This window comes from Ammospiza nelsoni, chromosome 11 (genome assembly GCF_027579445.1).
Source record: "Ammospiza nelsoni isolate bAmmNel1 chromosome 11, bAmmNel1.pri, whole genome shotgun sequence".
NCBI lineage: Eukaryota > Metazoa > Chordata > Aves > Passeriformes > Passerellidae > Ammospiza > Ammospiza nelsoni.
Genome location: NC_080643.1, coordinates 5,905,996 through 5,933,780, shown reverse-complemented (window position 1 = coordinate 5,933,780; position 27,785 = coordinate 5,905,996). Strand labels below are relative to the sequence as shown.

At 42.0% G+C, this 27,785-nt stretch overlaps 1 protein-coding gene across 1 annotated transcript in view; it reads left to right on the top strand.

Moving 5' to 3' along the window:
- Positions 1 to 27,785, top strand: part of SLC25A26 (solute carrier family 25 member 26) — an 81,644-nt gene that overhangs the window by 13,600 nt on the left and 40,259 nt on the right. The window contains exons 4-5 of the mRNA XM_059480174.1: positions 4,781 to 4,885; positions 6,056 to 6,103. Coding sequence (XP_059336157.1) covers positions 4,781 to 4,885; positions 6,056 to 6,103 — 153 coding nt within the window. The remainder of the gene's footprint in view (positions 1 to 4,780; positions 4,886 to 6,055; positions 6,104 to 27,785) is intronic.

Here is a 27,785-nt window from a genome sequence, read left to right as displayed (position 1 = left end):
GGGTGAGAGATTAGGATTTTGTTAGCAGATTGACTGCAGCCTAAACATATGTCCTTTGATAAATCATAGCATCTTTGTTGTTGTCATTTTTGTGCAGCAGCTTTTCCTCCCTAATGGGTTGGTGATTATCTTGCACAGCTATTGTGAGGTTTAGCCTAATGTTTCTGCTCTCTGGTTGCAAAATTTTATAGTGTCATAAATTGTATTTTTATTTGATTAAGAATAAATTAATGCAAATGAAATTTAAAGAGAAACTGTCCCCAGGCATATTTTGTGTTAAGTATTTAACCGATATGGTGAACATCAATTCAAGCTTCCCAGCCTACTCAGACATATAAAGTTCTTAGAACTAACATCCTGTTGAGAACTTTAAATATTAAAATCCTTTAGAAAGGGTTCTAAAGGGTTTAAAACTGCATAAAAAAAAAGATTTCTGGAGCTCATTCCATGTTTCTGTACTAAATTTTCAAGTATGCAAGCCAGAGATTTGCTCAGAGTCACTGAGTGCAGGTTCCTAAATCACCAGCCACTCACAAATTCCATAGCAGCTCTTTGTCCTCACACTGCCCTTCTCCTGCCATGGAGCAGAATGTCTGGCTAATTAATAAGTGGAAAAATATTTGGTCTTGACGCTGACCTAAGGCCAGTGCAGAGAATAGTGCAGCTCATTAGCCAGGAGCTCATCAGGTGCCACAAATGGAGCTCTTGCTTCAGTGGCTTTACAGCAGGGCCAATGCCTGTCTCTTATTAAAGATAACAAGTGCTCAGACCCGGGGCTGTGGGAGCTTTTGGGAGTGTGTGAGTCAGATCATCAGCTGTGCAGGGTGCTGCAGGGGCAGATAAATGGGATAAATGCTTCCTCAAGCTGCTCTCCCTAGAGCTGCAAGAGCTGAAAGTGTGGTACCAGCTGTGTCCCTGCTTCTGAGGAAACCTGTGCTGAAACCTGTGCTTAAACCTGTGCATTGGAACCCAGCTTAAATGCCCAGCCTAAGCCCTTAATGGCCATTATGGCACCTGCTCTGTCCTCTTCCAAATGTTCCTGGATCACCTCGTGCCCAGCTCACAGGGTGAGTGGTCAAACTGTGGTGGAGGTGCCTAAAAACAAATCTCTGTTATCTTGGATTCTCCACCAAGCCCTACAAATCCAGCCGGGGGAAAAACGCTTTTCCTGGAGCACAAAGGGTGGAAGGAAAAGGCTGTTAATCCAAATAAGATATGTTAATATTTGGAGCATAATATGGCAGTGGAGACCAGGAGTTGTTGTGTTCTTTTCTGAAGATGTTGGCATTGTCCCTTTGCAGTGAGCCTCTGTGTAAGCAGCACTATGCCCCCTTTGTTCTTTTTTATTATACAAAGAAAATGCTGGGTACCCCTGTGCTGAATTAGATGAATCTGCCTGATTCTGAACAGCTGCTCCAGCTTTAGGTGGGATTGGTCCCTATGCACAAGTTCCAGTTTTAAGATCAGGTGTTCCCAGTAAACTTAGGGGAGCCCATAGGAAAGGCTTTGGTGGGTTCTTGGTGCTATTTACAGCAGGTCTTATTTTCTGTTTGCTACAGCCACATTTATACTGAAACAAACTGTTTCTATTGGTGTGTATTTAAAGTTTCATGGCACTTTGGAGACTTTATTTGCTTTAACAGCCAGGACAGTGTGGTTCCAACATAAATCCACCAGGAGATGGCAGCGTTGGTTCGTGCAAGGAGTACCTGAAAGTTAGAATGCTTTTCCCTCGCTGACAGGGGAAAGGAATTACCTTAATTTAATTAGAACATACTCGGTCTTAGCAATACATAGATAAATGTTAATGAAATACACCTGGTTTTAGCTTTTGTTCCTGACTGGTTAATGCAAGTTAGTAAATTAAAATTAAATTAAAAATGCATGTAGGTTTTTGTCTAAATACTGGAGTCACCCTCTGACCCAGTAAAGATTTGAGACAAGGGTTTTGAAATTCAGTACCCACTTGTTTAGAAGTGGTCATAGCATCAAAATCTGGAAAGATAATAGGTGCTGATATTGTCGTTTCTGCACACCTGCTCTGTAAACTATCAGTAGCTTTGCTTGTAGCTGTAAAATCAGGTTTTCCTATAGCTTAAATTTGAAAATTTTTGAACCTTTTGTTTCAGTATTATTGTTTTCCTGCCATTGTGGTATATATACATGTGCACTGACATTGTGCTACCTGACCTGGTAAATAAGGAAGGAGATTACAGAGCAGCACCTGAACTTTCCCAGGCTCTTTATTCTGTCTTTCTGCTCCCATCAAAAGATGGGAATAGCCCCTGGCTCCAGAACTTGTTTGGGAAAATGAGCATGGCCCCAGTCAATGGGGTGTTGTTGCCTGATGCCCAAATGTCAGCTGGGGTGGCTGAGCCCCCACTGCTGGACCCTCCCCATGGCTCTGCAGATGTTCAGCACAGAGCTGATGCCACCAGGTCATCTCCAAATCCAGCAGGATACACCAGGAATGCCCTGAGCTTGGTGGCTCTGTTGTGCTCCTCTGTGTCAGGCAACAGGCTGTGTGAACAGCAAGAGATTAAAAAGCAATTATTCCTGGGTGATTGGGGAGCTGCTTGGGCCCCCTGTGTGAGGCCATGTCTGTGTTCTGTTCATGGTGAGTGCAGGTAGAAGTGTGGGACAGCTGCACACTGCATCCCTCACCCTCCCCGTGCCTTTGCTCGTGGCTTTCACATCTGAAAGTGGAATTGTGGGCTCTCTTGGTGCAGTGCCACCATGCTGGTGCTGCTTGAACACCCTTGTCCAAGAAAGCAGAGCCTGGAGAGGTGCCCTGTGTTCCCTTACCTTTGGCAGGATCACCTGGAGGGGCTGCAGTGATTGGGATCAGAGAGAGACAGAATTGAGGTTCTTCTGCCCCCACCAGCCAGGCTGTTACTTTTTTAATAAGACACTTGTGAACTTAATCTTGCATACTTCCCTTCAGAGCCCTGTTCTCCACATCAAAAGCCTGCAGGGGTTGTTGTTGACAGGAAGGTGCATGTGTAGGAACAAACAAGGCTGTAAGTTCAGGAGCACAGTGAAAATGTCACCCTGCAGTCTGATGTTGGCAGCTGCAACTCGTGGCTTTTTGAATCCCAGAAGTGCCCTATGGAAGCAATCTGGCAGCACTGCCCAGGTGACATGAGCCTTTATTTCCTTTCAGAACAGCACAGTGTAATCATTGTTTTTGTTCTTGTGCAGCCACAGACTCCCTTGTAAGCACGGATTCAAATGGAAGGAACATCAAAGTTAATTTGAAATGAAATGCACCCCAAGTAGTCAGGGGGAAACGGAGACATTGCTTTGTAGCCACCTTTCTCCTGCCAAAACTGCAGCACCCCAGATGTCAGGAAGCCACGCTGAGCTCTTTGTCTGCTCTTGATTGACTGGATTGTTTTCATCCCAGCCTTTTTAAAGCTTTCCTCCTGCCTCCGTATTTTTAAGGAATAAAAAGCTAATATAAGGACATGGAGTGTTATGAAGCATGAAGTTCTATAAATATTTATGCTGAACTATCAAAAAAACTTGACAGTTCTTATTTTCTTGACAGATTGGGGTCACTTGTTATTTTTGACCCTGAGAATTGAAGAGCACCTGGAGTTAGATCTGTTTGTAATGACTTTTGGGTATTGTTGTCCAGTAAACTTGTAGGAATGTAACAGGATAACAGATTTTTTCTTGGTATCTTTGTGAAAATAAAACCTAAACCTTGTTATGTGTTACCCACAAATGACCACTCAAGTTACTGTGCCTGTGCAATCTCCAGTGAATTCCTGTACTTTCTTTGGCACACATGGATTTCCCAGTTAGCTGCTTGGTTTGCCACCTCAGATTGACAGCTTTCACCTGGGCTGCTCTGCTCTGTGATCACCTTTGTGTCTAGGAGCTACAGTGTGTTCTTGAGCCCAGGATGGTCTAAAGGCAGGCTAAAAATGTGGCAAAGCCCTGTGGGCTCTGCAGTGTTTTGCCACCAGTCCCGTCACTGCTTTATGTTCCCCTGGAGCCAACTGAAGACAAACTCTGCTTCAAATTTTAAGTGCTGATGAATAGGCATTTTCTAGAGAGATGAGAGGCTTGTAACTTCCACACTTCAGGATTCTCATTTTGTGAAATGATGTGCACAAAAGCTTAATTTAAGGGAAGCCAAAGTGGCAGGTGAATATTTAAAATCCAAGCCTGGCTTTTTCAGCAAGGCTGGTGCTTTGTGGCAGCAGCCACATTTTTACATCCAGCTGCAGAGTCCAGAAATTCATTCTGCAGGAGGGGATCAGTCCAATGCCTTACCTTGAATGAAGCATGGTGTGTATTTTGAGGTAAACCTTGGAATATGTTGTGTTTGAAGCTGACCAGAATGACTCCCGCTATCAGTCACTAGGGGGCACAAAGGAATTACCAAAGAAAGAAGTTTGTTGGTCTTACAGTCCTGAATCTCCTCTTGAAATCTGTGAAAGCAGGGGGAAACAGTCCTGTGGAATGGGAACAGTCAATTCCTGTGACTGCCAAAAGACAAGATGGATTGAAATTTTGGTCTTATCAGCGATTTTCTCAACTCAAATCTACTGCTGCTTTCGAAGTTAAAAATTCCAAGGGTGCTTCCATGTTCCTGTTAGTATAACTTTATGATCAGAAGGTACATGGCTTTCAGAACAAATACATAAGATACTCAGGGACACCTAATGACAAACCTGATTTCCCCATTTGTCAGTTTTTATTCTTGCAAGGAGTGTTTGCTGTATGAGGCTAAGCCAGCCTTGCTGCCTCACCCCAGGTTCTTTTGCAGGTTGCCTGTCTCATCCGGGTTCCATCCGAGGTGGTCAAACAGAGGGCCCAGGTTTCTCCTTCCTCCAGCACCCTCCGGATCCTCTCCCACACCTTGTACCATGAGGTGAGTCCAGAGCAAAATTCCTCAACATTTTCATCCTTCCCACTCAGTGCCAACACATCCAGAAGCATCCCTACAACTTTATCCCAGTTCTGTGCCTTCCCAGCACTTTTCCATCAATTGTTCTGCTCTTAAAAGTGATTGGCATGTTATGATTGAGGAAACCAAGCTCCCATCTCCCCCTGGGGCATGCTCCAAGCAACTCTTTTTTCTCCTCTTTTTAGATGGGATATCTACATTTAAAGATAAGGGGGAAAAGAAGGATTTAGCTTCCAGGTTCCAAAACTCTGCTTGTATTTATGCAAACTGTCCTTGTCAGGGGCAGCAGGACATGGAGTTTCTGTGTGCAGTTTGCTGAATGCTTCCCAGTTTTTGAAGCTGGATTTGGAGGGCGTGACCAAAAGGCAACATTTCAGAGAGGCTCTGGAGGAGTTCTGGAAATGAGTGCTCATCCAGTATTAGTTACTTCTGAAAAATAAGGGTCTTTGTCTTCTTTTCAAGAGTTCTGATCCCTCCTGTGAAAACCTGTTCATGTCTGTTTTAGCAGAGTTTCACAAGGGGGGATTTTCAAGCTGTGTTCCATAAGAGGAAGTGGCTTCTAAAAACAGTGTGGAGAAAAATAGTATAATACATTTTCTAAGCGTAAAACCCAGGGAAAGGAAGACATAAATATGACCTTCAAATGATCCACTTGATTTTTATTTGCTTTCAAATGAAAACTGTTGTGATAACCCTGCACCCTTCTTTCTGTGACTTGATTCTGCTTTAAAAGCTGATTCTGTCAAAACCATATGTTTTTCCCTTTCCATATAGCTGGCTAGAGAACCATAAGTCTTGCCAAACACTTGAATTAAGTGCCCTATAATAATAAACAACATAATTTTATATGCACTTATAAAATGAGTTTTAATTGTTTTGAGTATTTTCAGCTGGTTAAAAATACAAAACATTTGTCTTGATAAGGGCTCTGAATCAAGGCTAAGGAGGTGAAAATAAAACCCTCTGGCACTGTAAATAATGGAATACAGTACACAGTGTTATAATCAATACAGTCAAATTGAAGCTGAGGTGTGACACTTTAGGGCTGTAATGCTTGCCTCATAATCACCAATAAATTGTGGTCTTTGACAAACTCATTCCCCCTGGATGATGCTTTCTTTTGTTGCTTTACAGGGTATTCCAGGCCTGTACCGGGGTTATAAAAGCACCGTATTAAGAGAGGTAAAACTCTTGACTTTTTCTCTTTTATTTTTTTCTCTCAATTGCTTCCTTTGCCTCAGTTTTCTAACAAGAGATAATAGTACAGTTGAGATCAGTTGCTCTAACCTTAAGCTCTAAATCCCAGCATATTTCATTCTAGATAAGTTACCAGCCTGTAATTGTATAGAATACTGGTAATGAACACTAAGAAAACCTTTGATACATGCAAAAATTCATTTGCCATCCTGTCTCCCAGTTCTGTTGCTGCTGAATTGAAAAAGGATGGAAAGGTATATGTCAACATGAGAAAACCATAAACTAAAGCACTGGAAACTTTCTCAAGTCTTGTGATTGCATCATGTGAATTATATATGCCAACAATGGTGAACTGGTGGCATCAGGCCAAGTTTAGCACAGACAGATTTAGGCTTTCTTTAAATATATTTGTCAGCAGATGCCAAGGGATTATTTGTCATCTGTATATAGAGAGGATTGTGCTCTCTCTAGTTTTTTTTTTGAGTGTGTGAAAGAAATGCATTTAGTCACCCAGTCTGTAGATTTGATATGGCATTACTTAACTCTAAGTCAGAAGTATTTCACTGTTAGGAAAAAAAAAAAAAAAAATAGGGCTAAAAATATTTTGGTCCACTCAGAAGAAAATAGTTCCTAAACTAAAATCTTTTATAAATGTACTGTGAATTCCAGGATTGGTGTCATGGAAGTGCTTGATATGCTGTGTGAACTGAAGGCAGTTTATAAAAGAAGTAGAAAAACCTACTGATAAACTCCCTGTCTAAAATTGTTTCAGTCTCAGATCCCAGGAGATCATCTTTTGACAAAACAGAAGTTGCATGATGTATGTGTACCTGAAATAGAGAGATCAGTTGGTTCCTAGGAAAACATAAAATCACAGAAAGGTTTGGGTTGGAAGGGACCAAAAATCCATCTTGTTCTACCTCCCACCTTCCACTATCCCAAGTTTCTCCAAGTCCTGTCCAGCCTGGCTTTGGACCCTTCCTGGACCCCAGGGACATTCTGGATGTGCTGGGTGGGTTTGTCTCCTTATGTAACTCAAGTGGATAAAGGTTAGGTTTGGATACCTAAAGGTAGATTTGGATCTTCCCTCTTCGGTTTTAAACACAGGCTCAGATCTGTTGTCTGTGTTGCCATTGATAATAAAACCAGTTGCAGAGGCTTTTAAATCTTCATTCAGTAGCTCTGTTTTTTAAAGCCTTTCTTCATGATGAAAACTGTTTTGAAAACAATTCTGTTGGCCAGCTCTTGTTTCAAGTACAGAATAAAGATGGGTATTACCTAAAACAAGAAACACCAAACTTGGTGTTCCTTAAAGTGCTGACAAATGCCAATGCACTGCAGTTTATTGTAGCAGTTTTGAGAGTTAAAAAAATCAGTTATTTGTGCAAAGGTGATACCTGCTTTTCTAAAATGTAACCCCCACCACAGGTTTGTCCTGTACTTATTTTCTGGCTCACTAAGCCTGTTATTCACTCAGATTTCATTTGCTGACGGGCAAAAAAAGGCGAATGAATACGAATCATTTTGATTTCTCAGAGGGGTTCTGAATAAATGAATAAATTTAGATCCCATTGAGTACAGATTTTGCATACTAACAGGTAGATAAAGCACATGGTTGCTACTGTGTGCTATTCTCCTTAAAATTTGTTTTGACATATGTCAGGGTGGTAATTAATTTGCAGACCATATTCATGGCACAGTGTGTGACCCTGCTGAGATAACTTTGTTTACTCAAAATGGCAACACTTTGTTGGAAATTTAATGGGAGTCCTCTTCATTATGTGTATTCATAAAAGATCCTTCAGAAGCGATTTCAGTTGAAGTATTGCTTTTTGGAAGAATCTGTCCAATAGAATGAGGAATAAATGATTACTAAATGAAATGTGCTTTCTCTTAAAAATGAAGCAAATCATAGGTGATGTTTAAAAAGAAGAAAAAAAAACCTTTGAATTTAATACTGTTAAAATTGTTGCATTTTTCTGACACTAAATTTTGTAAAGCAATGTCCACTTGAGTAACAGCTTTTTGCACCTTCAGCTGGAGCTGCTGTAAGCCTGATATTTAATCTTGGTACTTTTCCTTCTGTTTGAGTACACTTCTTCCTTTAGGGTCTTTATTTTCAGATAAAAATCTATATTAATTCATTATTAGACACATCCTGGTAGCTACATAGCATATATCAGGTGGTACTTAATTCCAGCTGACTTTTATACTTACAAGGTTTGTTTACATGCTTTGGTTCTCTGCCTACACAAACGCCTTTGTTTAGTTATAATGGAGTGGGAATTTTTGGATAGAGAGTCTTTGATACATGATATTTCATTTAAAAAAATTGGAAGAGGCTGGGAATATTGATGCTTTTCAGATGATTATATTCTTGTGTTGGCAAAGTTCTTGAGCTGGAGTTGGAGAAAGGTTAATTTTAGCTATTGCATTGGGATAAAATTTTTTGTATTATATCAGGATTTCTGGACAGGGATCTGCTTGCCAGTTGATTGAATTTCAGTGAAAATAAATCTGTTTATAAATGGAGTGTGGTGTGGAAGCCTCATCTTCTTGCTTTAGGATAGAAGATCTTTTCAAGGCAGCCTTACTCTGCTCCATGTAATTGGCTTTAGCTGCTGTGCTGGTGCAAGGTTTCATCCTTCAGTTTTGATTCTCACTCTGACTTATCCCCTTTATCTTCTCAGAATGCTTTCTGAGCAGATGGATATTAGAAGAGAAAGAAGATGGCTAAATGCATAAAGCTTTTGGAAATAACTTTGAGTGAACCTCCAGGCTTGAAAGTTTTGGCTGTGACTCTTTTCACCTTTTTGGTGCCTCTTCTCTCACATCTCCATTACCTTTTGGTCTTTACATCTTCCTTTGATAGAGTTGCACTGAACTAATCCTAAAATGGAAAGGGAGGTGAGGTACAGTGCATCATTCTGTTGGCAGCAGAAGCCTGACAGAGACATCTGTGCTCCAAGAGGAAGGCTTTTGTAATAAAGCACAAAGTGGGAGTATGGTTATTAGGTTGCTGAATGAGACTTTGAATAAATGGCAGAAATCAGAGGCTGTGAAATGATGTGGAATTCCCATGATGCCATTTCCAAAGCAAATCCAAGTGAGAATTGCCCCTTCCTATGGCTGTAGTGTACCAGTGTGCAGGACTGGAAACTGGATCATGCTACTAAAATCAATCAATGAACAGGTAAATTTATTCACATCTTCCACAACAGAGAAAAGTTAACTGGTGAAATTTCCAGCCAGCTCATAATGAGGCAGGAGCAGACTATAAATCCACTGCAAATCCTTTAGAATTCCTAAATGGGAATGGAGTTCTGCTGCTGAGATCTTATATAGGCAAATGGAGCCAGATTTTTAATTCCTGCATAATTCATTTTATTAACTATGACCAAGTAGAACATCTGTTAAAATTCCATAATGTTCAGTTCATGGGAAAAAGAAAGAAACCCCTGAGTTCCCACTGGAGCTCTTCCATTTCCTTTCCTGCTACAGGACTCCAGCAGATGTCTTAGAGGACGTTCTTGTAAACGAGGGGACAGCACAAAAGGAAAGGAAGTGCTTTGTCCCTTTCCCTGTGTACAGTGAGTTACTTCACTGGCGTGTCTGTGTGCAGGTTGCAGCTTCTGAGTAAATCTGGTGTCCCTTCTGTCCTGAATTACCATGGTTTGGAGGAAGTGAGCAAGTCCAGAGTGGGTGTTCTGTGTGCTTTTAATCCAGTTTGTCACTTGTGAAAATATTGCAGATGGGCTGGCATCTAGCTTGGAAGTAGATTCAAAAGGAGCTATATTAATATTAAACTTTCTTTAAGACAAAGGGGATGGAGAATGACTGGCTCTCTGTAACTCAGGATGTCCTGGAAAGAGACTGAGAGTCACTTTCAAATGTCAGTCTTTGCTGTGCAGGCAGCCCTGGCTGAGCTTGTCTATTGTAGAAACAGGGCAATAATGTGCTCTGACTCCATGATTCAGAAGGCTGAGCAGTTGCTTCATTAAGCTATACTATATTACACTAATACTATACTAAATTACGTACTAAAGAGATACTGTACTAAGGAATTCTATACTACAAAGATACTAAAGAAAAACCCGTGACTATTTGCAGTCAGCTTTGACCCAACTGGCCAAGGAATCAAAACAACCTTCACTGGTTTCCAATTAACAATTCACTTTGGGTAAACATTCTACACGTGCAAAACAACAGGAACAGCAAGTAGAGATAAGAATTGTTTTCTCTTCTGCTCTGAGCTTTTCACTGCCTTCCCCAGGAAAAATCCTGGGAGAGAGAATTGTGTCTCTCTCTGTTCAGAGAATGTGAACAGCACACTTGTCCTCTTAGACTTTTCTGGACAATTCAAGCTCTGCTTGTGTTGGTGGATGGTAGTGATGCTTTATTGTTGATGTTGTTTCAGATCTCAGAGCTCTGAGATTGGAAGGAAACCCTGACAAACCTGACCCCACCTGGGGACCACACGCTCCTGGCTTTGGTTTAGGTGAGGCAGCCCAGCTGTCACCTTGGGCAGTCCCAGTTCTTTAAGGCAGAGCAGCTGTGGCTTGGTTTGGGCTTTGTGGGTTTGTGTTTTTCCCTTCAATACATGAGAGGCAGAGAGCCCTGAGTGGATAAAGGCACTGCTGCTGTCTTGGGAGGGAGGGAATGGTAGAATAACTTTGGGAGGAGAGGGACAGCCAGTTCAAAGTGTGCTGTGGCAGCAGTGTGGCACACAGCAGCAAATTCCAGAGAGCCAAGCAGAAATAACATCTCCTGAGGAGGAGGAGGTCCTGCTTGTTGTGTGTGTTCCACAGAACTGCTGTCCTTTCACAAGGTGTGTCTCAAAAGGGCTGAGGAGGACCTGCAGTGCAGCCTTTGCAGATGAGAAAGGAGCTAGAAGTAAAAAAAAAACAAACAAAAAAAAAACAAACAAACCCCCCCCCAAAACCCCACAAACAAAAAAAAAAAAAAAACCCAAAAAACAAAAAAACCAAAAAACTCTCCTAAACAACTTACTGCCTAGAAGAGGAAAACTAAAGCAACTAGCAGCAAAATGGGCTTTAAAGGCACACCTGCTTGAGTTTCCCTAGTTTTAAAGGGTTGGTGAACAAAGGATGCTGAGGGGGGTTTGTATAAAAATGTAAAACCCAGCTGAGATGTGTTGACCCTGTTGACTGAGGGTTGGAGGGGATTTCTGAGGGCTGAGCTCAATAGGGCACACTGCAAACAGGGAGTTTGTTTATCCATTTAAGGTAGTTGTGCATGCTTTTCTTTTGTTAGGACATCTTTATATAAATATCCTGTTCTCTGAGCTGTTAGAGAGAGTTTTTTTTAAGTTTATCTCTGTTGCTGTAAGACAGAAAGAATGTTATTAATACATTCTTTCACTTGCACAATTAAAACTTTGATCTTTTGTCGTTCTCTGTGTATTACAGAGCAGATGTCGATAGAAATAGGCAAACAGGACACTATCTTAGTACAATATTTGGAAAAATAAACATCCTCCTTAGTGAAATATGTGCAGTATCTGTCTTTTGTTACCTTCTGGAAAACCAAGCTGTTTTGTTATTGTGACTCCTAGATAAGTTAGGTTTAACCAGGAATTTGCCAGGCAGGAGCTGTAACACTGGTTTTTGACTTTTACTGAGCAGCCAGCATTTCTTTGGCCTGGGTGTTTCCATATAGATCATCAGCAGTCTCATGAAAGGGATAGGGGCTGTAAAATGGATTAAAGAGCTTTGTGGAAAATTGTGCAGAGCTTGTGTGACTTCAGGATTAATGGGAGGAAGTTGAAAAATAAGTCCCTGCTTCCCACTCTAGCATCACTTTGTCTTGGAAAGCCCATCACTGGAGCTCTATCAGCTCCTGTATCACTTGTATCATCCTAGGTGTCAATATTCAGGAGATTTTCATTTTGAGGGGGCTGTGAGGGTTAAAGGGGATTCTTGAGGGGTGGGAGCACAAGACAAGTCTGGGATAAGGCCTCAGGCACACCCTGGTTTGTGACCTGGAACAGCAGTACATGGGTAAAATGAATAACTCTGCTGCTGTAGGTTGTGCTCATTGCCTTCTCCCTGCAAATGCTGGAATAGTACTTGGAGATGAAAATGGAGTTCTCACAAAGCAGCTGTAAATGACTTTTACAGACTGCAAAATAACCCTGGTTTTCCTAATTTACCAGTTGTGGGAAATAGGTTTTGTGACACGCCTGAATGGTGGGCAGAATCCTGAAGCGTATTCCTTGACATTTGTGAGGAAGGAATGAGGTTTTTTTGGGGTTTTTTTTTTGGTCTAGTATGTTTACAAGCAAGATGTTCTGGTTGAACACTCTGTTGGTGCCAGGTGCAGTGTCCACAGAGCCTGGCCAGAAGCAGAATTCAGCCATCCTTGGTGCCAGGGATGTGCTGTTCACCAGTGGAGCAGCACACAGTCACTGCACCTCTCTGACATCAGTGGGTCTACTCACATGAAAAGAATTCCATATATGCAGAGTATTCCTGTATTTTGAAAGCTACAGCCTTGCAGCTGGGGTCTTTGAAGAGGAAACCACTTGGAAAGCCATGTGCACTCAGAGCACAGGCTGTGATTTGATAATGCAGATTCTTTCCAGCTCAATGTGGGTGCAAGCAGAGTCTTGCAGGAAGCGTGTCCTACTCCAGGCTTCCAACAAAGATACCATTTCCATACATTCTCAGAGCAGCTTCCTAAAGTGTTTCTGCAAATGCAGCATTCATGGTGTAGGAATGTGTTTTGTGGGTGGGTAGCAGCACTGTGGGCAATAAAAAGTTGAGAAGAAAATAATAGTACGAAGAAAAAGCTCCTTTTTTTCTTTGTGCTGTGATATTTTTGTTTATTTTATTGTGTTCTTTTTGTTGATTTGTTTTTGTCTTTTAAATAACCTAGGAACTCTATTTGCTACACTGATTGCTTTGATTTCTCCATGTTTCACAATGGTTTGACTTTTTGGCTGAGTGGTGGCTTTTAGTTCTAATTCCTCAGCTGCATTCCAACATGGACACTTTATTTTGTCTGTGTAAATGCTTTCTGTAGGTCTCAGTTCCTGTTTTGCTAAGCTGTAGATCCATCCTGCTGATGGTGGAGGTTTGCTGGGCTGTTTTTGGTGAAGGCCCCATTTTGTTGGTGGGTGAAGCAACTTCGGCTTGTGTGTGCTCTAACCCCAAAAAGATATATATGTGTAGGGCATATGTTTATATAAAATATGTATAAATATACACGTGGATACTTCTATATGTAAAATATGGTATAGCTTTTAATAATTTCTTGTCCCAGGGTCTTGGAGTCTCTGAAGCAGCTAGTCCTGTAAATGTGTGTGATTGGTCTGGAACAGCAAGCAATTTAGCAATTTCCTGAAAGTACAGGACTGTTTTTCAAGGATGAAATTCTTGCCTGAAGTAGACCAAAACATGATTTTACAGTGGAGGACTTCCACTTGCAAGATCACCCTGCTGTCAATTTTAATAGCACTTACCTGTTTTTTTTCATACTTAGGGTACTATTTTCTGGTTTCTCTGCACCTGCTAAAAACAGAAGCACAGTTAAAAGAATCAGCAATCTGATACTTGATTCTGTGCACAAAGATTATGGTGAAGGTGTGGAAAAGAAACCAGATCTATGGCAGAGAGCTCATATAATTTATCAATTATGCTAAGGATTGGAAGAATGGCTAGAGAAGCGCTTGTGAGAGAGTGCCACAAGTGTTTGAGACACATCATACTTCAATTATTTTGAAAGACTACCTGCTTATTATCTAGCAGGAAATAGGAATTGATCCCACTGTTTTGAGTGCTGGAGAAGTGCCCCTCAGAAGAGAAAATACTGAAAGCCATACCTAGCTTCAGGATATTTTAAGGGCCAGAATTGGCTGGTTTTAGCGGATGGAATAAATGAAGCAGCTTCGTCAAAGGGGAATCTCGGGAGCGCGGCAGGAATTCACCCTTGCAATAAACATTTGGGGCAGGAAAAGGGAAATGAGAGAATTCCCGTGGCTCCCTGGCCGTGGCACTGCCCGCGCTCGGCCAGCAGAGGGCAGCAGACTCCGGGCGGAGTTTGGGGTGAAATCCGCGGATTTGGGGAGCGATCCCTTCATCCCGGGGATCCCGGGAGTGACCCCTTCATCCCCCGAATCCCGGGAGTGATCCCTTCATCCCGGGGATCCGGGGCGTGACCCCTTCATCCCGGGGATCCTGGGGTGATCCTCCATCCCGAGGATCCCGGGAGTGACCCCTTCATCCCGGGGATCCTGGGGTGATCCTCTATCCCGAGGATCCCGGGAGTGACCCCTTCATCCCGGGGATCCGGGGAGCGATCCCTTCATCCCGGGGATCCCGGGAGTGACCCCTTCATCCCCCGAATCCCGGGAGTGATCCCTTCATCCCGGGGATCCGGGGCGTGACCCCTTCATCCCGGGGATCCAGGGATCGATGCTTTCATCCCGCCTGCAAAGCAAACTCAACATCTGAAATGTGAAATTATTGTTTTGATGCTGCGAACTAGCCCTGTTGAGTTTCACTTGTGTGAGGTTTAGCTCGGCAATGATTTTATGGGCTCCTATTTTTTAGCTTTGGCGAGGTTTTCACTTGATATGAATAGGTTATATGAGGTCTGTAGCATTCTCCATGTATTCTTGCCCCATGGAATAATGCCCACGTGCCATGAAAAAGAGAAAGGAGGATGTCTGATCCCAACATCTGGCATTAGCTGTGCTGAGACTTCATGGCCTGTGTAATCATCTATTTCAAATTTTGATGTTTCAAATCATCTATTTCAAAATTTTCAAATTTTTTTCAGCATCACTTTATGTTCATATTCTGCATTTCTTTAGCTTATCTGTTTCTAAGAAAAATACAACTAAATTCATAATCTTTGGGGTAATGTGGTGTGTGTCTTAATATGAAAATCTCACATCATTTCTTAGTGATAATATAGTTGGAAATGCAACTATATTGCATTGCATATTGTGGGAGGTGGAGCAGGGTGGTAACATGATTTTCATAATTTTTATAGAAACTTAAGTAAAGCAGGCCTGGTGTGTGTACTGCAGATGGAAACGGTGCTATTAAACCAGGCTCTTATCTCACTTTTATTTTTCTGTTAATTTTAAGGAAGCCAATAAAGCATAAGCTCTGCACATTTTCTTATTATGTTGGTTGAATATGTGAAAGTTGTGTTCTTGCTTTTCAAAGCCAGCAGGTCTAGAGCTTGCCCTGAGTGTTTTGGCATTACTCTGCTGTTCTGGAGTCCCTCTGCCAGATCTGGCTGTCCCAGGCTTGAATCCTTCCCAGTTAAAGGCTGCTAGTGATGCACAATATGTGACATGGGGAGACTGAGGCATCTCAGTGCTCTTTCAGACAGAGCAAAGCCTCAAAAAGAGAGGGAATCATAAGCCAGGATATTACCCCTGCTCTCCCATGGGAGAACAGCCAGTACATTGTGTTCTGTGGTTGCATTTGGCATTGTACAGTCTCTTAATGTAAAAGAGAGGGGAAGGCAAATAGAGAAAGTTCCATGAGCATCAGAATAAATAATATGCTCATACCTCAGTGGGAGGTTATCTGCTCCCTTCTTGCTTCTGCTGATATGAAATCCTGAACTGCAATAAAACATTTTAGGAGGCTCATGAAATACAAGACCATAAGGCACTTAACTGAATCTTGTCCTGCTGACTTTAATGTACTGAATGCCAGTTAAAGCAAAATTTAGCCCATTATTAGTTTTGCCACTGGCTACATACCTCAGAAGTTTTGGGTGGATGTTTCTTAGCCCAGCATTTTGCCTCCTGGCCTGTGCAGCTGTGCTGCTGATACCCTTTCTATTTCTGGAAGTGACCCATGCAGCTGGGTCAGTTTGTTTTAGCCTCACTCCTTGTTGTTCAAGTAGAATAGCACATTTCCCCTAACTGCATGAAATCCAGGGTAGACAATCTTGATAAATATGATTAATGGGCCTCTCTGCTCTGCTCTGCAGCTGAAGGCTTCCTGAGCTCCTGTGTCAGCTGGGCAGCAGCTCCCCAAACCAACCTTTGCACAGAAAGGTTCAATTGTCTCTCTGTGTCTCAGGTTCAATTATGTTGTTAAAAGTACTCCCTGATTTCCCTGATTTTGTCTTTGTTATTGAAATACAGTAATAAGAGACTGAAGATGTGTTATTGGCAGGAAAAATAGTTCATAAATAGGGGTGAGTTTGGATTTCTTAACTCAGTGCTGTTACCTAGAGGTTTGTTTGTTATGGTTCCCAGGACAGAATTTAAATCTGGGGTTAGTGAGGTGTAGAATTCCTTGTCCTGATCAGCAGAACAAGAACTATAACAGGAGACAGTGACAAGTGGTGGCAGCTTTGAGTCAAGTATAACCTGTCAATACTCGGCATATATTTCTAAGTTACTGTCATGTTTATCTCCCATAATGTGGCTTAAATATGGTGTTCATAGGATTTGACAGAAGATGCTTTCTGAAGTATTGTCAGAAGGAAAACCAAATTAGTATCATATTATCTTGGTGAAAAATGTAACCTAGAGACTCCAGCAGTTACACAACCGCTCCTTCACAAATGAAATTAATATATGGGGGAAAATTCCCATAAAATAAAATGTGTGATTGGTATTGAGGCAGACTGAGCTTGCACCTCTCTGTTAATCAGAATACCCTCAAATTTGTGAGGGTATTCTGCAAGTTATCCTTAAAATTCAGAGCCCCTGCATGTGGGAATTGCTGGCTGAAGCTCAGGCTGGATCCATCCAGCTTTCCTGATGGCTGCTCTGCCATTGTAATTGCAGCACAGCAGCACTCTCAATAATTGAGTACAAGTCTTAATAGCAAATAATCCTCTTGAAGTTGTTCCCCCTCCACTGCAATCAGAGGAGAGCTTTGTTAAGGCATTAACGAACAAATTAGCTACTAAATACTGGTAATAGCCTATTTCCCAAAGATTGCTTTTTAATTATAGCCTAAGCTGTGTGATTCCTGAAATCACTTCTTTGGCACACCAGTGTTTGTGATAATTTCCAACCACAGTAAGTAATTGCCAAAAAAAGTAGTTTTTAAGTCTTCACTGATATCTGAACAGACTTTGCTTCTCTAGTCCTGCCTGCAGAAATACTTTTTCAGTGTTTCTTTTCACTGCTGCTAGTATTTCAATTTAAATGTATTAGGCTGTGCTGTGAAATTATTGTTTTACTTCCACATACAATATGTGGCTTCATTAGATTTTTAGATTATGTAGTTATTTTTTCACTTAAGCATTACAATTTTTCCTGTGAGGGAGGAGGAATGAACCACTTTGTTTTTTTTTTTTAATGTATTGGTTAATGCAAACTATTTATTTTGCTAATCTGTGTCACAGTAACTAATTAGAAAAGTAAATTATGTTTAGGCTTTGGCAAGAAGGGATGTTTTTGGTATATTGGCTGTTTTTCCTCCAGAGATTTCAATAAAGGCTTCACATCTACCAGTATATCATTCCACTTCCCTTCAAACCTGACTTTTTTTATAAAGGAGCACAGCCATCAAAATTGGCACGCATTAAGCTTGATAATTAGTTCAATATAGTGACCAATTCTCTGAATTACGAGTTCAAAGCAACACATGGACATGGATGAAATCAGATTTTGGCATTTCTCACTTAGATTGTTTCAGGACACTGCTGGAGCTTCTTTGATCTGTAAATAACAACTGTGGTTCAGTGTCTTGCTTAAAATACATCAAACACATTCATGACTTTTGCTTTTACATGTAGATCTGACTTCTAGTTCCAGTTTTGGATCAGACTAATAAAACTCTTCATGTTTTGAGATTTCCTAGAGAAAGCTACCAAAGAGAGCTCTTGTCATTCTTTATATTTTAAGAAAAGCAGCAAAGACTTCTCTGGTGTGCTGTGCACCCCAGACCTCATCAACAGCTGCTTTGTGAAGCCAGAGGTGACCATGTCCTGTGGTGCAGATCCTCTGCAGCCTGCTGGCAATGTGTGGCTTCCTCTCCTCTTTCAGCTAAAACAAGGGAACCAAGGGTTTATTTTCCCTGTGCCATGTGGTAATCTCATTTCCCTGCTGTATCATGTACAGACCAGTGTTTTTGCTCGTTCTGACCTTTTTTGGGGTTTGAGCTGTGCTGTGGCAGCCAGCAGACAGGTGGCTGGAGATGACCAGGCAGGCTCTGTTTGCTGCTCCTTAAAGAGCTTAAAGATAGACACAGGTGCTGCCTATTCAATCAGTCATTGCCTTGTATAGTTGGGTATCTGCACTACCCTGGGCTTTTCAGCTGTGTCATTTCTTGGTAAGAAAGGAAATTGCAGCTCATTGTCCAGAAATAATAACCAGAAGAACCTCTAACAAAGGTGTGGGCAGAGATGATGTTTCAGAAAGAAATTCTCACCATTGGCAGCTTTGGCACAGCTTCATCCCACACCTGTCCTGCTCATGGCAGAGGTTTCCACTTCTGTGTCAGGGCAGGTAAAAAAGCTGTGCACATCCAAACCCCCCAGAGTTATGTAGGTACAGTGTGATATTCCCCAGAGTATTTACCTTTTTTGTGCTCTGAAAAGTATGCATCTTTTCTGAGTGCTTCCACTCCATCCTGAAGTTATGAGTAGTAATTCTCTTTTGGATTCACAGCTCTGTCACCAATACTTATTGTTTTTCACTTTGCTCATAAGTCTAGATGTGTGTTTAATGTGTTAATTTTGAATTTTAGATGTTTGAGAGATGCTTATTCTGAATATTTAATGGTACTGTTATTTTGAGGGCATGTAGTGTCTGAAGGAATGCAATTAGAAACTAAGCCCAGGAATTTCTGTGGCAGGTCAGGCACTTGTGGCCTCAGCTGTCATTGACTGGAAGGAGAATAAAGCTCTCAGTGCCTCTGCAGATCACTGAAGCATCCCCTTCCCTGATGTTATGATACAGGTCATACACTCTGTTGAGAGACAATATGAATGTGCCTGGTGGGTAAATGTTCTCTGGGCACCCTTGGATGTTCCTGGTTCTTCTCACCTTTTATGATCCACATCTCTCAGGCTGATGTGAATGTGTGAAGTATGAGCTGCTTTGAACAAGCAGGATTGTGTGTACATCTGACAACCATGGAAAAATATGTCTGAGGCATGAGCTGGATGCTGTGGGGAAGTTTCAAACACCAGCCAACAAAAGAGCCCTGATGTGTTTGTTTTCATTCCTGTGCGTTTCAGAGCCTGTTTCATGATTGTTGATGCTTGATTCAGAATTTTGGGAGGGTGTTCGAAGCAGTCAGTGTAGTTGTGTGACTTAAGAGGCTGGTGAACCATGATGGCCTCTGTGACTGAGGGTGAACTCACCTTGCCTCAGTAGTCCAGATGCCTGTGAGAGAAAATAAATTCAGAAAAACAACAATTAGAGAAGAATTTTGAAGACAGTTAAATCTAAATTCTTCACGTTGGCAAACCATAGGGAGAGAATTCTGCCCAAGTTCCCACTGGGCTGTGCCTTGTTCAGAGGGGTGAAAGGCAAGATGCAAAAGATCTTTAGTTCTTTGTTTTGCTCTAATATTTGAGTCAATGTGTGGCACAGATCCACGGGTCAGGTGAACAGAAATTGTGCAGTTGGAATTTATCTGGGCATTAAGTTAACCTCTGACTCACCCCAGCAGTGGTGCAGCATTACAAATGTAGCCTTCAAGGAAGGATGAACAAATTTCCTAAGCCATTGGGCACAAACAAAACCTTCAAAATCAGCCAAGAATTCCTCCTTGTTGCACTGTTCTCTCACCCCTCCTGCCCTGGGATGTATTTATTGTGGCTAATGCCAGGAAAATTCAATCTGTCCATTTGTGCTCAAGGTACCTCTCCTTGTTTTGTGCAGCCTGTGTTCAGTTCTGTGTCCTATAAAAGATTTCCCCACCACCAAGTGTGATGAGTCTCAGCTCAGAACATGAATATCAGTGGTTTGACAAATTAACCTCTTTTGTTAATGTATTTCAGCAGAAGGGAGCATAAGGAAGGGAGTGCAAAATCATGGTTTTCTTGACAGTCCCAGCTGTTTAGGAATTAATTCAGGCCACAGGAATCTTGTGCATTACTAAGTGACCTGAAAAGAATGTGTCCTCTCATCTGTGATTTTATTTTACCTTCATGCTTTCCCAAACCCCCTCAGACACACAGAGCTCCCACTAACAGTGAGGAAGGAGCTTAGAACTTCCAGAAACAAATAAAGCTCAAGTATATGAGTTGGAAATGGATCCTGTGTGTGTAAGGGAACTACTCTTATTTCTTTTCCTAACAAAAGCATTTCCTTTCTGTGGATTTCCTCCCTATTTTGAATTTAGAAGGGGAGCAGAGCTGAGTAGCAATGGTAGGAAGAAGCCAGTCAAGGATCCCATAGGAACTCTGTCCTAAGAAGCCAGCTGGAAGATCCTTCATGGCTTATGGGGCAGACACTGAACCATGGGACTTCTTGCTGAGGTTCATGTTTATCCTCTCAGTCCCCTTGGAGGTGATGGTCTTGATTGAAAGAAGATGGCCTAGAATGACTTAATGTATTTATTTTCCAAAGGCCCATGAATAGCCAACATAGGGAGTACTTTTACTGTAACAAAATACTGTGTATTTAAAGGGAATTCCTTCTTTTTGAGGAGAAATATGACCTTAATTAAATTATTTCTATTTTTAATCAACTTTAAGGTCCCTGGAACCTCTGAAGTCCTCAGCAGCTGTTCCTCAGATGTCTCATGGCCTCTTGGCCTCACAGATTTCCCCATCTCCTTGGGAGGACTGAGGACTCTGAACGTCCTAAACAGTCAGAGATAACATTTTGTGGCCAAGAATGACTCAGTGGTGCCCTGAGCTCAGGAAAACACTCTGTAAATGTTCCCCAGAGCCTCCCCACAGAGGCTGTGTGTTAGAGAACCCTGCTAAGGAGCACTTCAGCCTCAATGGTTGTACACTGATCCCCAAACACTGGATCCTCTGTCTGCTGCCAATCTTGCTTTTGTGCACTGTGTTTCCTCTGAGAGCAGAATGCAGGCAGAATCTCTTCTGCTCTTGCTTTGCTCTTTAATCCAGCACTACAAACCATAAACCCTCAAGGTTTAAGCAGCTTCAACATTTATTTACACAGGTCTGCAGCAGCTTTTTGTTTTCTTTGCTGTTTCATCTGTGGTTTTCCCCCTCTGCTGTGTTTTGGATGCTTCTGTATTCTGGAATTTTGTTTAGGAAATTTTTACGAAATTCTGGAATTTTGTTCAGCTGCCTCCCTATGCATGCAGCTCATCACCTCTGCACGTGGGGCGGTGCAGGACCAGCATCCCAAAGCCACGCTCCCTTTTCCTTACTGATGGAACTCTGCACACAGCACAGCCACAGCTTCCCATGCATCTGTACCCACAGCACCTCTGCTTCCCTTTGTGCTTTTGTGGCCCCAAAACTCCCTCCTCCAGCCCTGAGCTGCTGGTGGAGCAGATGGTGGCAGATGCTGGGCACTTCCCAGGTGCTGCTTGCCAACCCATTGGTTGTCTGTTGACTCCTTCTGCAATTTTCCTGCAAAATGAGGTTCCCAAATTGAGTCTCTTGGCCCAGCCAAGCCTACAGATGGGTTTGAGGCGTTTCTTTGATGTTCACATGAGTTTTAGGAGCTCTGTGTCTGCTGCTGTCCTGTTTGCCTAAAATCAGATGGTGAGTTGAAAAGCTGAGGAGGAGGGGGAAAGAGGGGAATTCTTGCCTAACTTCAATAGCAAAGCAGTCTAAAAATGGAGCTCTGTGCACTCACAGACAAGATGCCACTAAATATCCCATTGAATGGCTCTTGTTCCATTACTTACTGGTACAGCAGTGAAATAATTAATTTTAGAGCGAGCTTATAAGCATATAATAGACATGGAAACCTTAATACTGATCAAGTATTATTATCCCAGTGATCAACTAGAAGTTTACCATCCAGACATTGTGTAGTTGCAGCTGATGGAAAGCAAAACCCAACAAGGCCAGTGAAATTTGCATCAGGACCATGTAATAACAGTATTACTTGTTGGCAAAGGCATTGGGTTTTACTGTATGAACCAAATATTGCCATTTATTGTGTGTAGGTATCCATTGAAAATACATGGACTGCAGTCCAAATACCTGTGGAGATTAACAATTGAAGTTTAGTTCAGGGCACCCTGGAACCCCTGAGGTATGAAAAATGAGGAATAATTGTTGGTGCAAAATGTCCTCAGACTTCATGAGTGCACATGTCCTTTCAGGAGTTGTTATAGATAGTCTGTGACCAAACCATGATGCACATCTGAGGCACCAGTTTCCTTTTCCTGCTAAATATGAGACTTTAATTGAAGATTTAGTTATGGAATTTTGTCTGTATGAGCAGAATTCCGTAGTTTATTATAGTGAAATGCCTGAAATAGCAAAAAAAAAAAAAAAAAAAAAGCCTGTAAAGGAAGATCAGGAAGTCTAAAACCAAGATATTAGAATTGCATGGTGTTGTGTGAGCATTGGGTTGTTGCCTTTAACCAGTGAGAATCAGACTTGCAAATGCTGTGTGCTCGCAGAGGTGGAGTTTTTCCATTGTTGGTTTATTTACAGTTAATTGTATCCACGCCAGATAACAGTCACAGGTGCTTGAATGGGATTAGAAATCTTTTTTTTTAAGAGATATCTGGTACTTTGCTGCTTTTAAGCTTTAGCAGCACAGTCAATGGGATTTTATGTAAATCTGTCAATGCCATTTTCACCACTGGTGATCTTATTTCTGACTGCAAGCACTACTATTTAATTCTGTCAAAGGTGTTTCCGTAATTAAATTTATAGTGAAGCTTAATAACAGTTCAGAGAACATAAATGTGTTTTAGTTCCCAATGTATTTTAGTTCTATTTGAAAATGGATACCCAGGCTAGAGTCTGCATCAGAGACAGTAAAATTGGATAGTGTTTTGAGACCCTAAAGTTTTTCTGTTCAATGACACCTTGGCATTTCATGTCACTGGGTTGGAAAAGATTTTTGTACAAGGAGGTTTGGAAGTGTTTTAGTACGTTGAGAGAAAAAAATCACAATGAAACAGAACTGTTGGCATTTCTGAGAATCAAGAGCTGTTCTGCTCTACAAGCTCCTGTTAACTTCAGTGTGAACTGCTTGACTGAGATGTTTGCGGGGTCAGGCTGCTTCCAGGCCTGGAGATGGAAGATATCCTGGTTTCCTTACTTGAGGCAGCATATTGAATTGTCAGGAAGTTGCTGGTGTGTTGTCTCTCTCCTTCTTGTACTTTTCCATGAGAATAATCAGGAGATAAAAGAAGCTTGTTGCTTAGCAAAGAAATTATTAAATAGTCCTTTGACCATTTAAAAGAAATTGCAGCATTAGAAAATCCTGTTGACTGGAAGTATATTTCAGGTTTTAAGAACTGAAGTATCATGAATATGGACATGGTGCAAATGCCCAGATGCCAGAGCTTGAATAAACTTTTTGATCAAGGATGCAGGTGTATTTTTGGATGAAAGAATGCAGCATTGAGCATTGCTTCCTTTTTAGCCTGAGCTTTACCCCAATATATCCTTTAATGCCTGTGCTCAGACTAACAGAAAACCTTTGATTACCAGTGCCTATAAAGAGCAGATGGTATCTCCTGACTGTGTTTTAATATGAGTATGGATTGAGACTGTGCATATTTTAAACCAACTGTGTCTGTAAACTCCATTCAGTGTTACCTGTGCTTTGAAGAACTTCAGATATTTAATATGGCTACAGACATCCCATAAATTCTTATTCACCCCACCTGCTTCCATGTGCAAAGTTCCTGCTGTTACCAGCAGAGCTTTGATGAATATTTTGATTGCACTATAAAGTTCTTGCCTTCAAAGATATGGATTTTCCTCATGGAAAGAGCTTTGTTTCTGTTCAGAAACACAAGCAGAAAAGGACTGTCTTATGTCTGCAGCTCTCTGGCATTGCAAGTGGGGTGGGAATGAAGAGTTATTCCTAGATCTGTAAAGAGCAGCCAATAAAGGCTCCTATTACCCAAAAGATTGGTCAAACAACTCCAAATCTAGTCTATGCTTTATATTTTTGGTACTAAAGGTATCTCCCTCCATAGCTCTGACATGACTGCAGTGTCGCTGTGTGTTTGTGACACGCTTGTTCATCTTGTGACCTTCCCTCCCTGCTCTCCCCACCTTTCCAACCATCCATCAGAAGCATCAGAAGTCCCAGTTATGGGAACCTGGCTGGGCTTTCTTTGTTTTCCCTCTCCAGGAATCAGCTATTTAGAAGGAGATCGAGTTTTACATACGCAGCTGTGTGAAACTACAGCATCCTTTTCTGAAAGGGGACATTTTACTGCCTCATTAACACCAGCTAGAAGTCCAGCTTTGCAGCATTACATCAACAGGAGCAAGGTGGAAACACTTGACACCATTGGGCTGAGGTTTCATTGGTGATTTTGAGTGTTGTTCCTGTCTTTGTAAAGCTGCCGGGTTCTTGGGAGAGCTGTGTGCCCCATATCTGGCCAGGAGGTTTATAGAACTTTAGACTCATCAGTTATCATCTTCTTCCTCGTCTTTCTTCACAAATGACCTCTTTGTGAGGCTCTCCAGCAGAGAGCTGTTTGATCAGAGTTGACTTTGTGAGGTCTCCCCTACAACTTCCTGGCAGACGTCATCATTTAATGGTTTAATTTTATCCTGGAGCATTTGGGTTCCATGGAAAATCCCTGGTATGTGTGTATATGCACCCCTGTAAGAGGAAAGCTGAGATCTTGCACATATAAAAGATGTTTGTGCTACAATCTGACCTTTCACCATCCTGATAGAGTGCTCAACAAGAAACCTAGATCACCTACTTGCTGTTTTAGGCTTCAAAACCAAACTGGAAATTTGCAGACATAATATGAATGTTCCCTGTGTTGCTGGTGAATAAGATCCACAGGTGAGATGTATTCTTAAAGAAAATGCTTATCCAGAAGGTTTTTTCCTTCAGGGAATTAGTGCCTCTGAGTGCAGCAGTAATTGTGAACAGAAGGGGGTTGTGTTCTCAGGTGGATTTCATGTGTGTTCTCATTGCACATCTGAGCTGGCACTTTGTGTTTGGGTCCTTCAGCCACTGCTGGAATATGAATCATCCACAGAAACCTCATCAAAAGGAAGCCTTACTGTTAACTGACTGTCCTCCCAGCTGAAGGTCATCTTTGAGCTGCTGACCTCCCAGTCCAGTGGGCAAGATGAAGGGCTGCCATTTTCCCCAGATGTCAGATCCAGAGATGGAGTGCTTTGCTTGAGGTTATGCTGTGAACTTCCTATGCAGTTGGGGAGTTCTCCTCATTGCCAGAGCAGTTTCAGGAATGAAAGACCATCCTGCTGCCTCACTGAAGGGTTTTTGTTGTGGCCTAACAGTTGAGCATACACGTGGCATTTTGCAGGGTGCTGAGGGTGAAGCTGTCACCCTGACTGACTCTGCTGATGATCTCCTCTGAAATTCACTGTACATGTGCAGGGATTTCTCTCCTGTTCACTTTTGAGCCCCAGATTAACAAAGCCCTGCAGCTCAGGCTCCTGCTGCACACACAGAGTGCCTCAGAACACAGAGGCTTGCACAGACTCTTAGGGCTGTTCTTGTTTCCCACAATTTTCTGCGTGTTTGTCTCTAAACGAACCATGAAATGATTCAGTGCCCGCATGTGGTTTTAATAACAAGCGTATGTGGGCAAAAGAGAAAACAGAATGTCTGACTGTGGAAGTTTCCAGCACACACAATGGGTTAAAATTGAAGTAGGTTTGTAGTACAGTGTTGTGAGAATTGGTTAATTACTTTGGGTGAGATGATATTTTAGATGATAGGTTTCTCTCTAACCTTGTAACAACTGTTGAGTGGTGGAAGACTATGCTTAATTAAGGGCAGCTTTGGAGCAATAATCTCCAGCTTGATCTTTACTGAGATTTGATTGTTTTTCTGGGAAGTTTGTGTCATGTTGTTGGTTTTTCGGCTTTTTTGCTTGGCTGCTGCTGTTGATGGTTGTTGGGGGTTTTGGCTTTTTGAGAGAGAAAGAAAGAAACAAAGTGCAGCAAGTGGCTTTCTGATTGTGTTTGGCTGAGAGTTATGTCAAGGGCTTTTGCTTCCACATCTTGAAAACTACAACTCTTGTAGATCCATCATGGGTGCAGGTGGTCTTCTCAGTCCAGAGCAATCCTCCCTTTGCCACGTATCCTCATTTGCAAAATGCTTCTGAAAAGATTTTGTGTCACTCGTTATTATTTTGTTAGAATGAAATAAGTTCTCAGATTTTTGAACTCTGCTTTTCTGTTCGCTTTTACCACCTCAGACGTGTTCATCTGTGATGTTCCCTCTCCCCACTTCACTGAAGGGAGATTTACATCCCACTGCCCTGAGATCAGAAGAAATTTGTTGCCATTAGACAAGAGAATCTCTCAGACTACTCTGAATTTCTGTTTTCTTTTGCTCCCACACCTGAAGGGTTAATGTTGGTTTATACTTAGCTTTTTCTAACAATCTGACTTAAGCTTGCTGATGAAAAGCACAGTGAGAATTGCCTTTAGCAGTCTTTGATATCCTTGTGCAGGAAAGAGGGGGGGAAGAGCAATGGAAAAGCCACAGGAAGGTAAAATGATAAATAAAGACAAGTTCTTGAAAATTTTCTGCAAGCAGGAGAAGAAAAATCTGTTCCTGTGCCCGTGATAAGGAGGTGAAGAAGTAATGACTTAAATTGCTCTGGGGAACCATCCAACAAAGCAGCACCTGAGCTGATCATCTGTGCAGCCCATCCATCAGGAGAGGCTGCTGGTGCAGGTTAGACAGGCTGGGAACAGGCCCTGCCCTTGGTCTGTGGCCTTCAGACCTTATTTTCTCTGTCAGTGTAATTCCTGTGAAGGGCAGGTGCAGGTGTAAGAGCAAAAGAAATGCCAGGAGCAGAGCAATTCCTCCTCTGGGAGCTGTGCTCGAGGTGTTGTGTAGAATAAGAGACTTAGGTAAAACAGGTGGGTAAAACCTTTAGAGTTTGTTAAATTCCATGTCTCTCCAGTTGAGTTATTGGAAAAATTGTTTTTCTCTGGGAGTTTCTTCCACTGTCTTCAGTGTCAAAGTCCTTGTGAGTGTGGAGGTCCCTGAACTTGGTGCATAGGTGTGTTTATAAGCTGTGCTGTGCTGCCTTGGTTTCTTCCCAGTCATCTTGGAGCATAAAAACTTGCTTGCAAAGAGGAGCTACAGGAGTGTAGCTCTGCTGGAAGCTCTGCTCAGTGTAGAGGTTAGAAATGACAGCACAAAAACTGTGGTAAAATTTGCTGTAAATCCTTCAGCCTTTATATAGCTGACTTAAGTAAAACTTACAAAAAGTATTCTTGGCCCAGGATTTTGAACCATCCAGGCACCTAAGCTGGGGAAGGCCCTGTGGGGTGTGTTTTTGGGGTACAGAAGGTTTTAGGAGCACACTGAGCTGAGGAAGAGCAGTTCCCACAGCTGCTCCTGCTTTCTGCCCCACTGTGGAACTGGATCCCACCCCAGGCAGTTTGTGGGACTTCTCACAAAGCAAGGGCTGCAGTATCCAGGCAAATACTTGCATGTTCCAGAAGGGAAATGCACTTCTCTGAGGCACAGACATCCCAAGGTGCTGCAGATGATAACACCTGTATGCAGTTATTTTATCTCTGGGCTCATCGGGCCTTAGGAGCAGAGCCATATCTTAAAGGAGCTGTC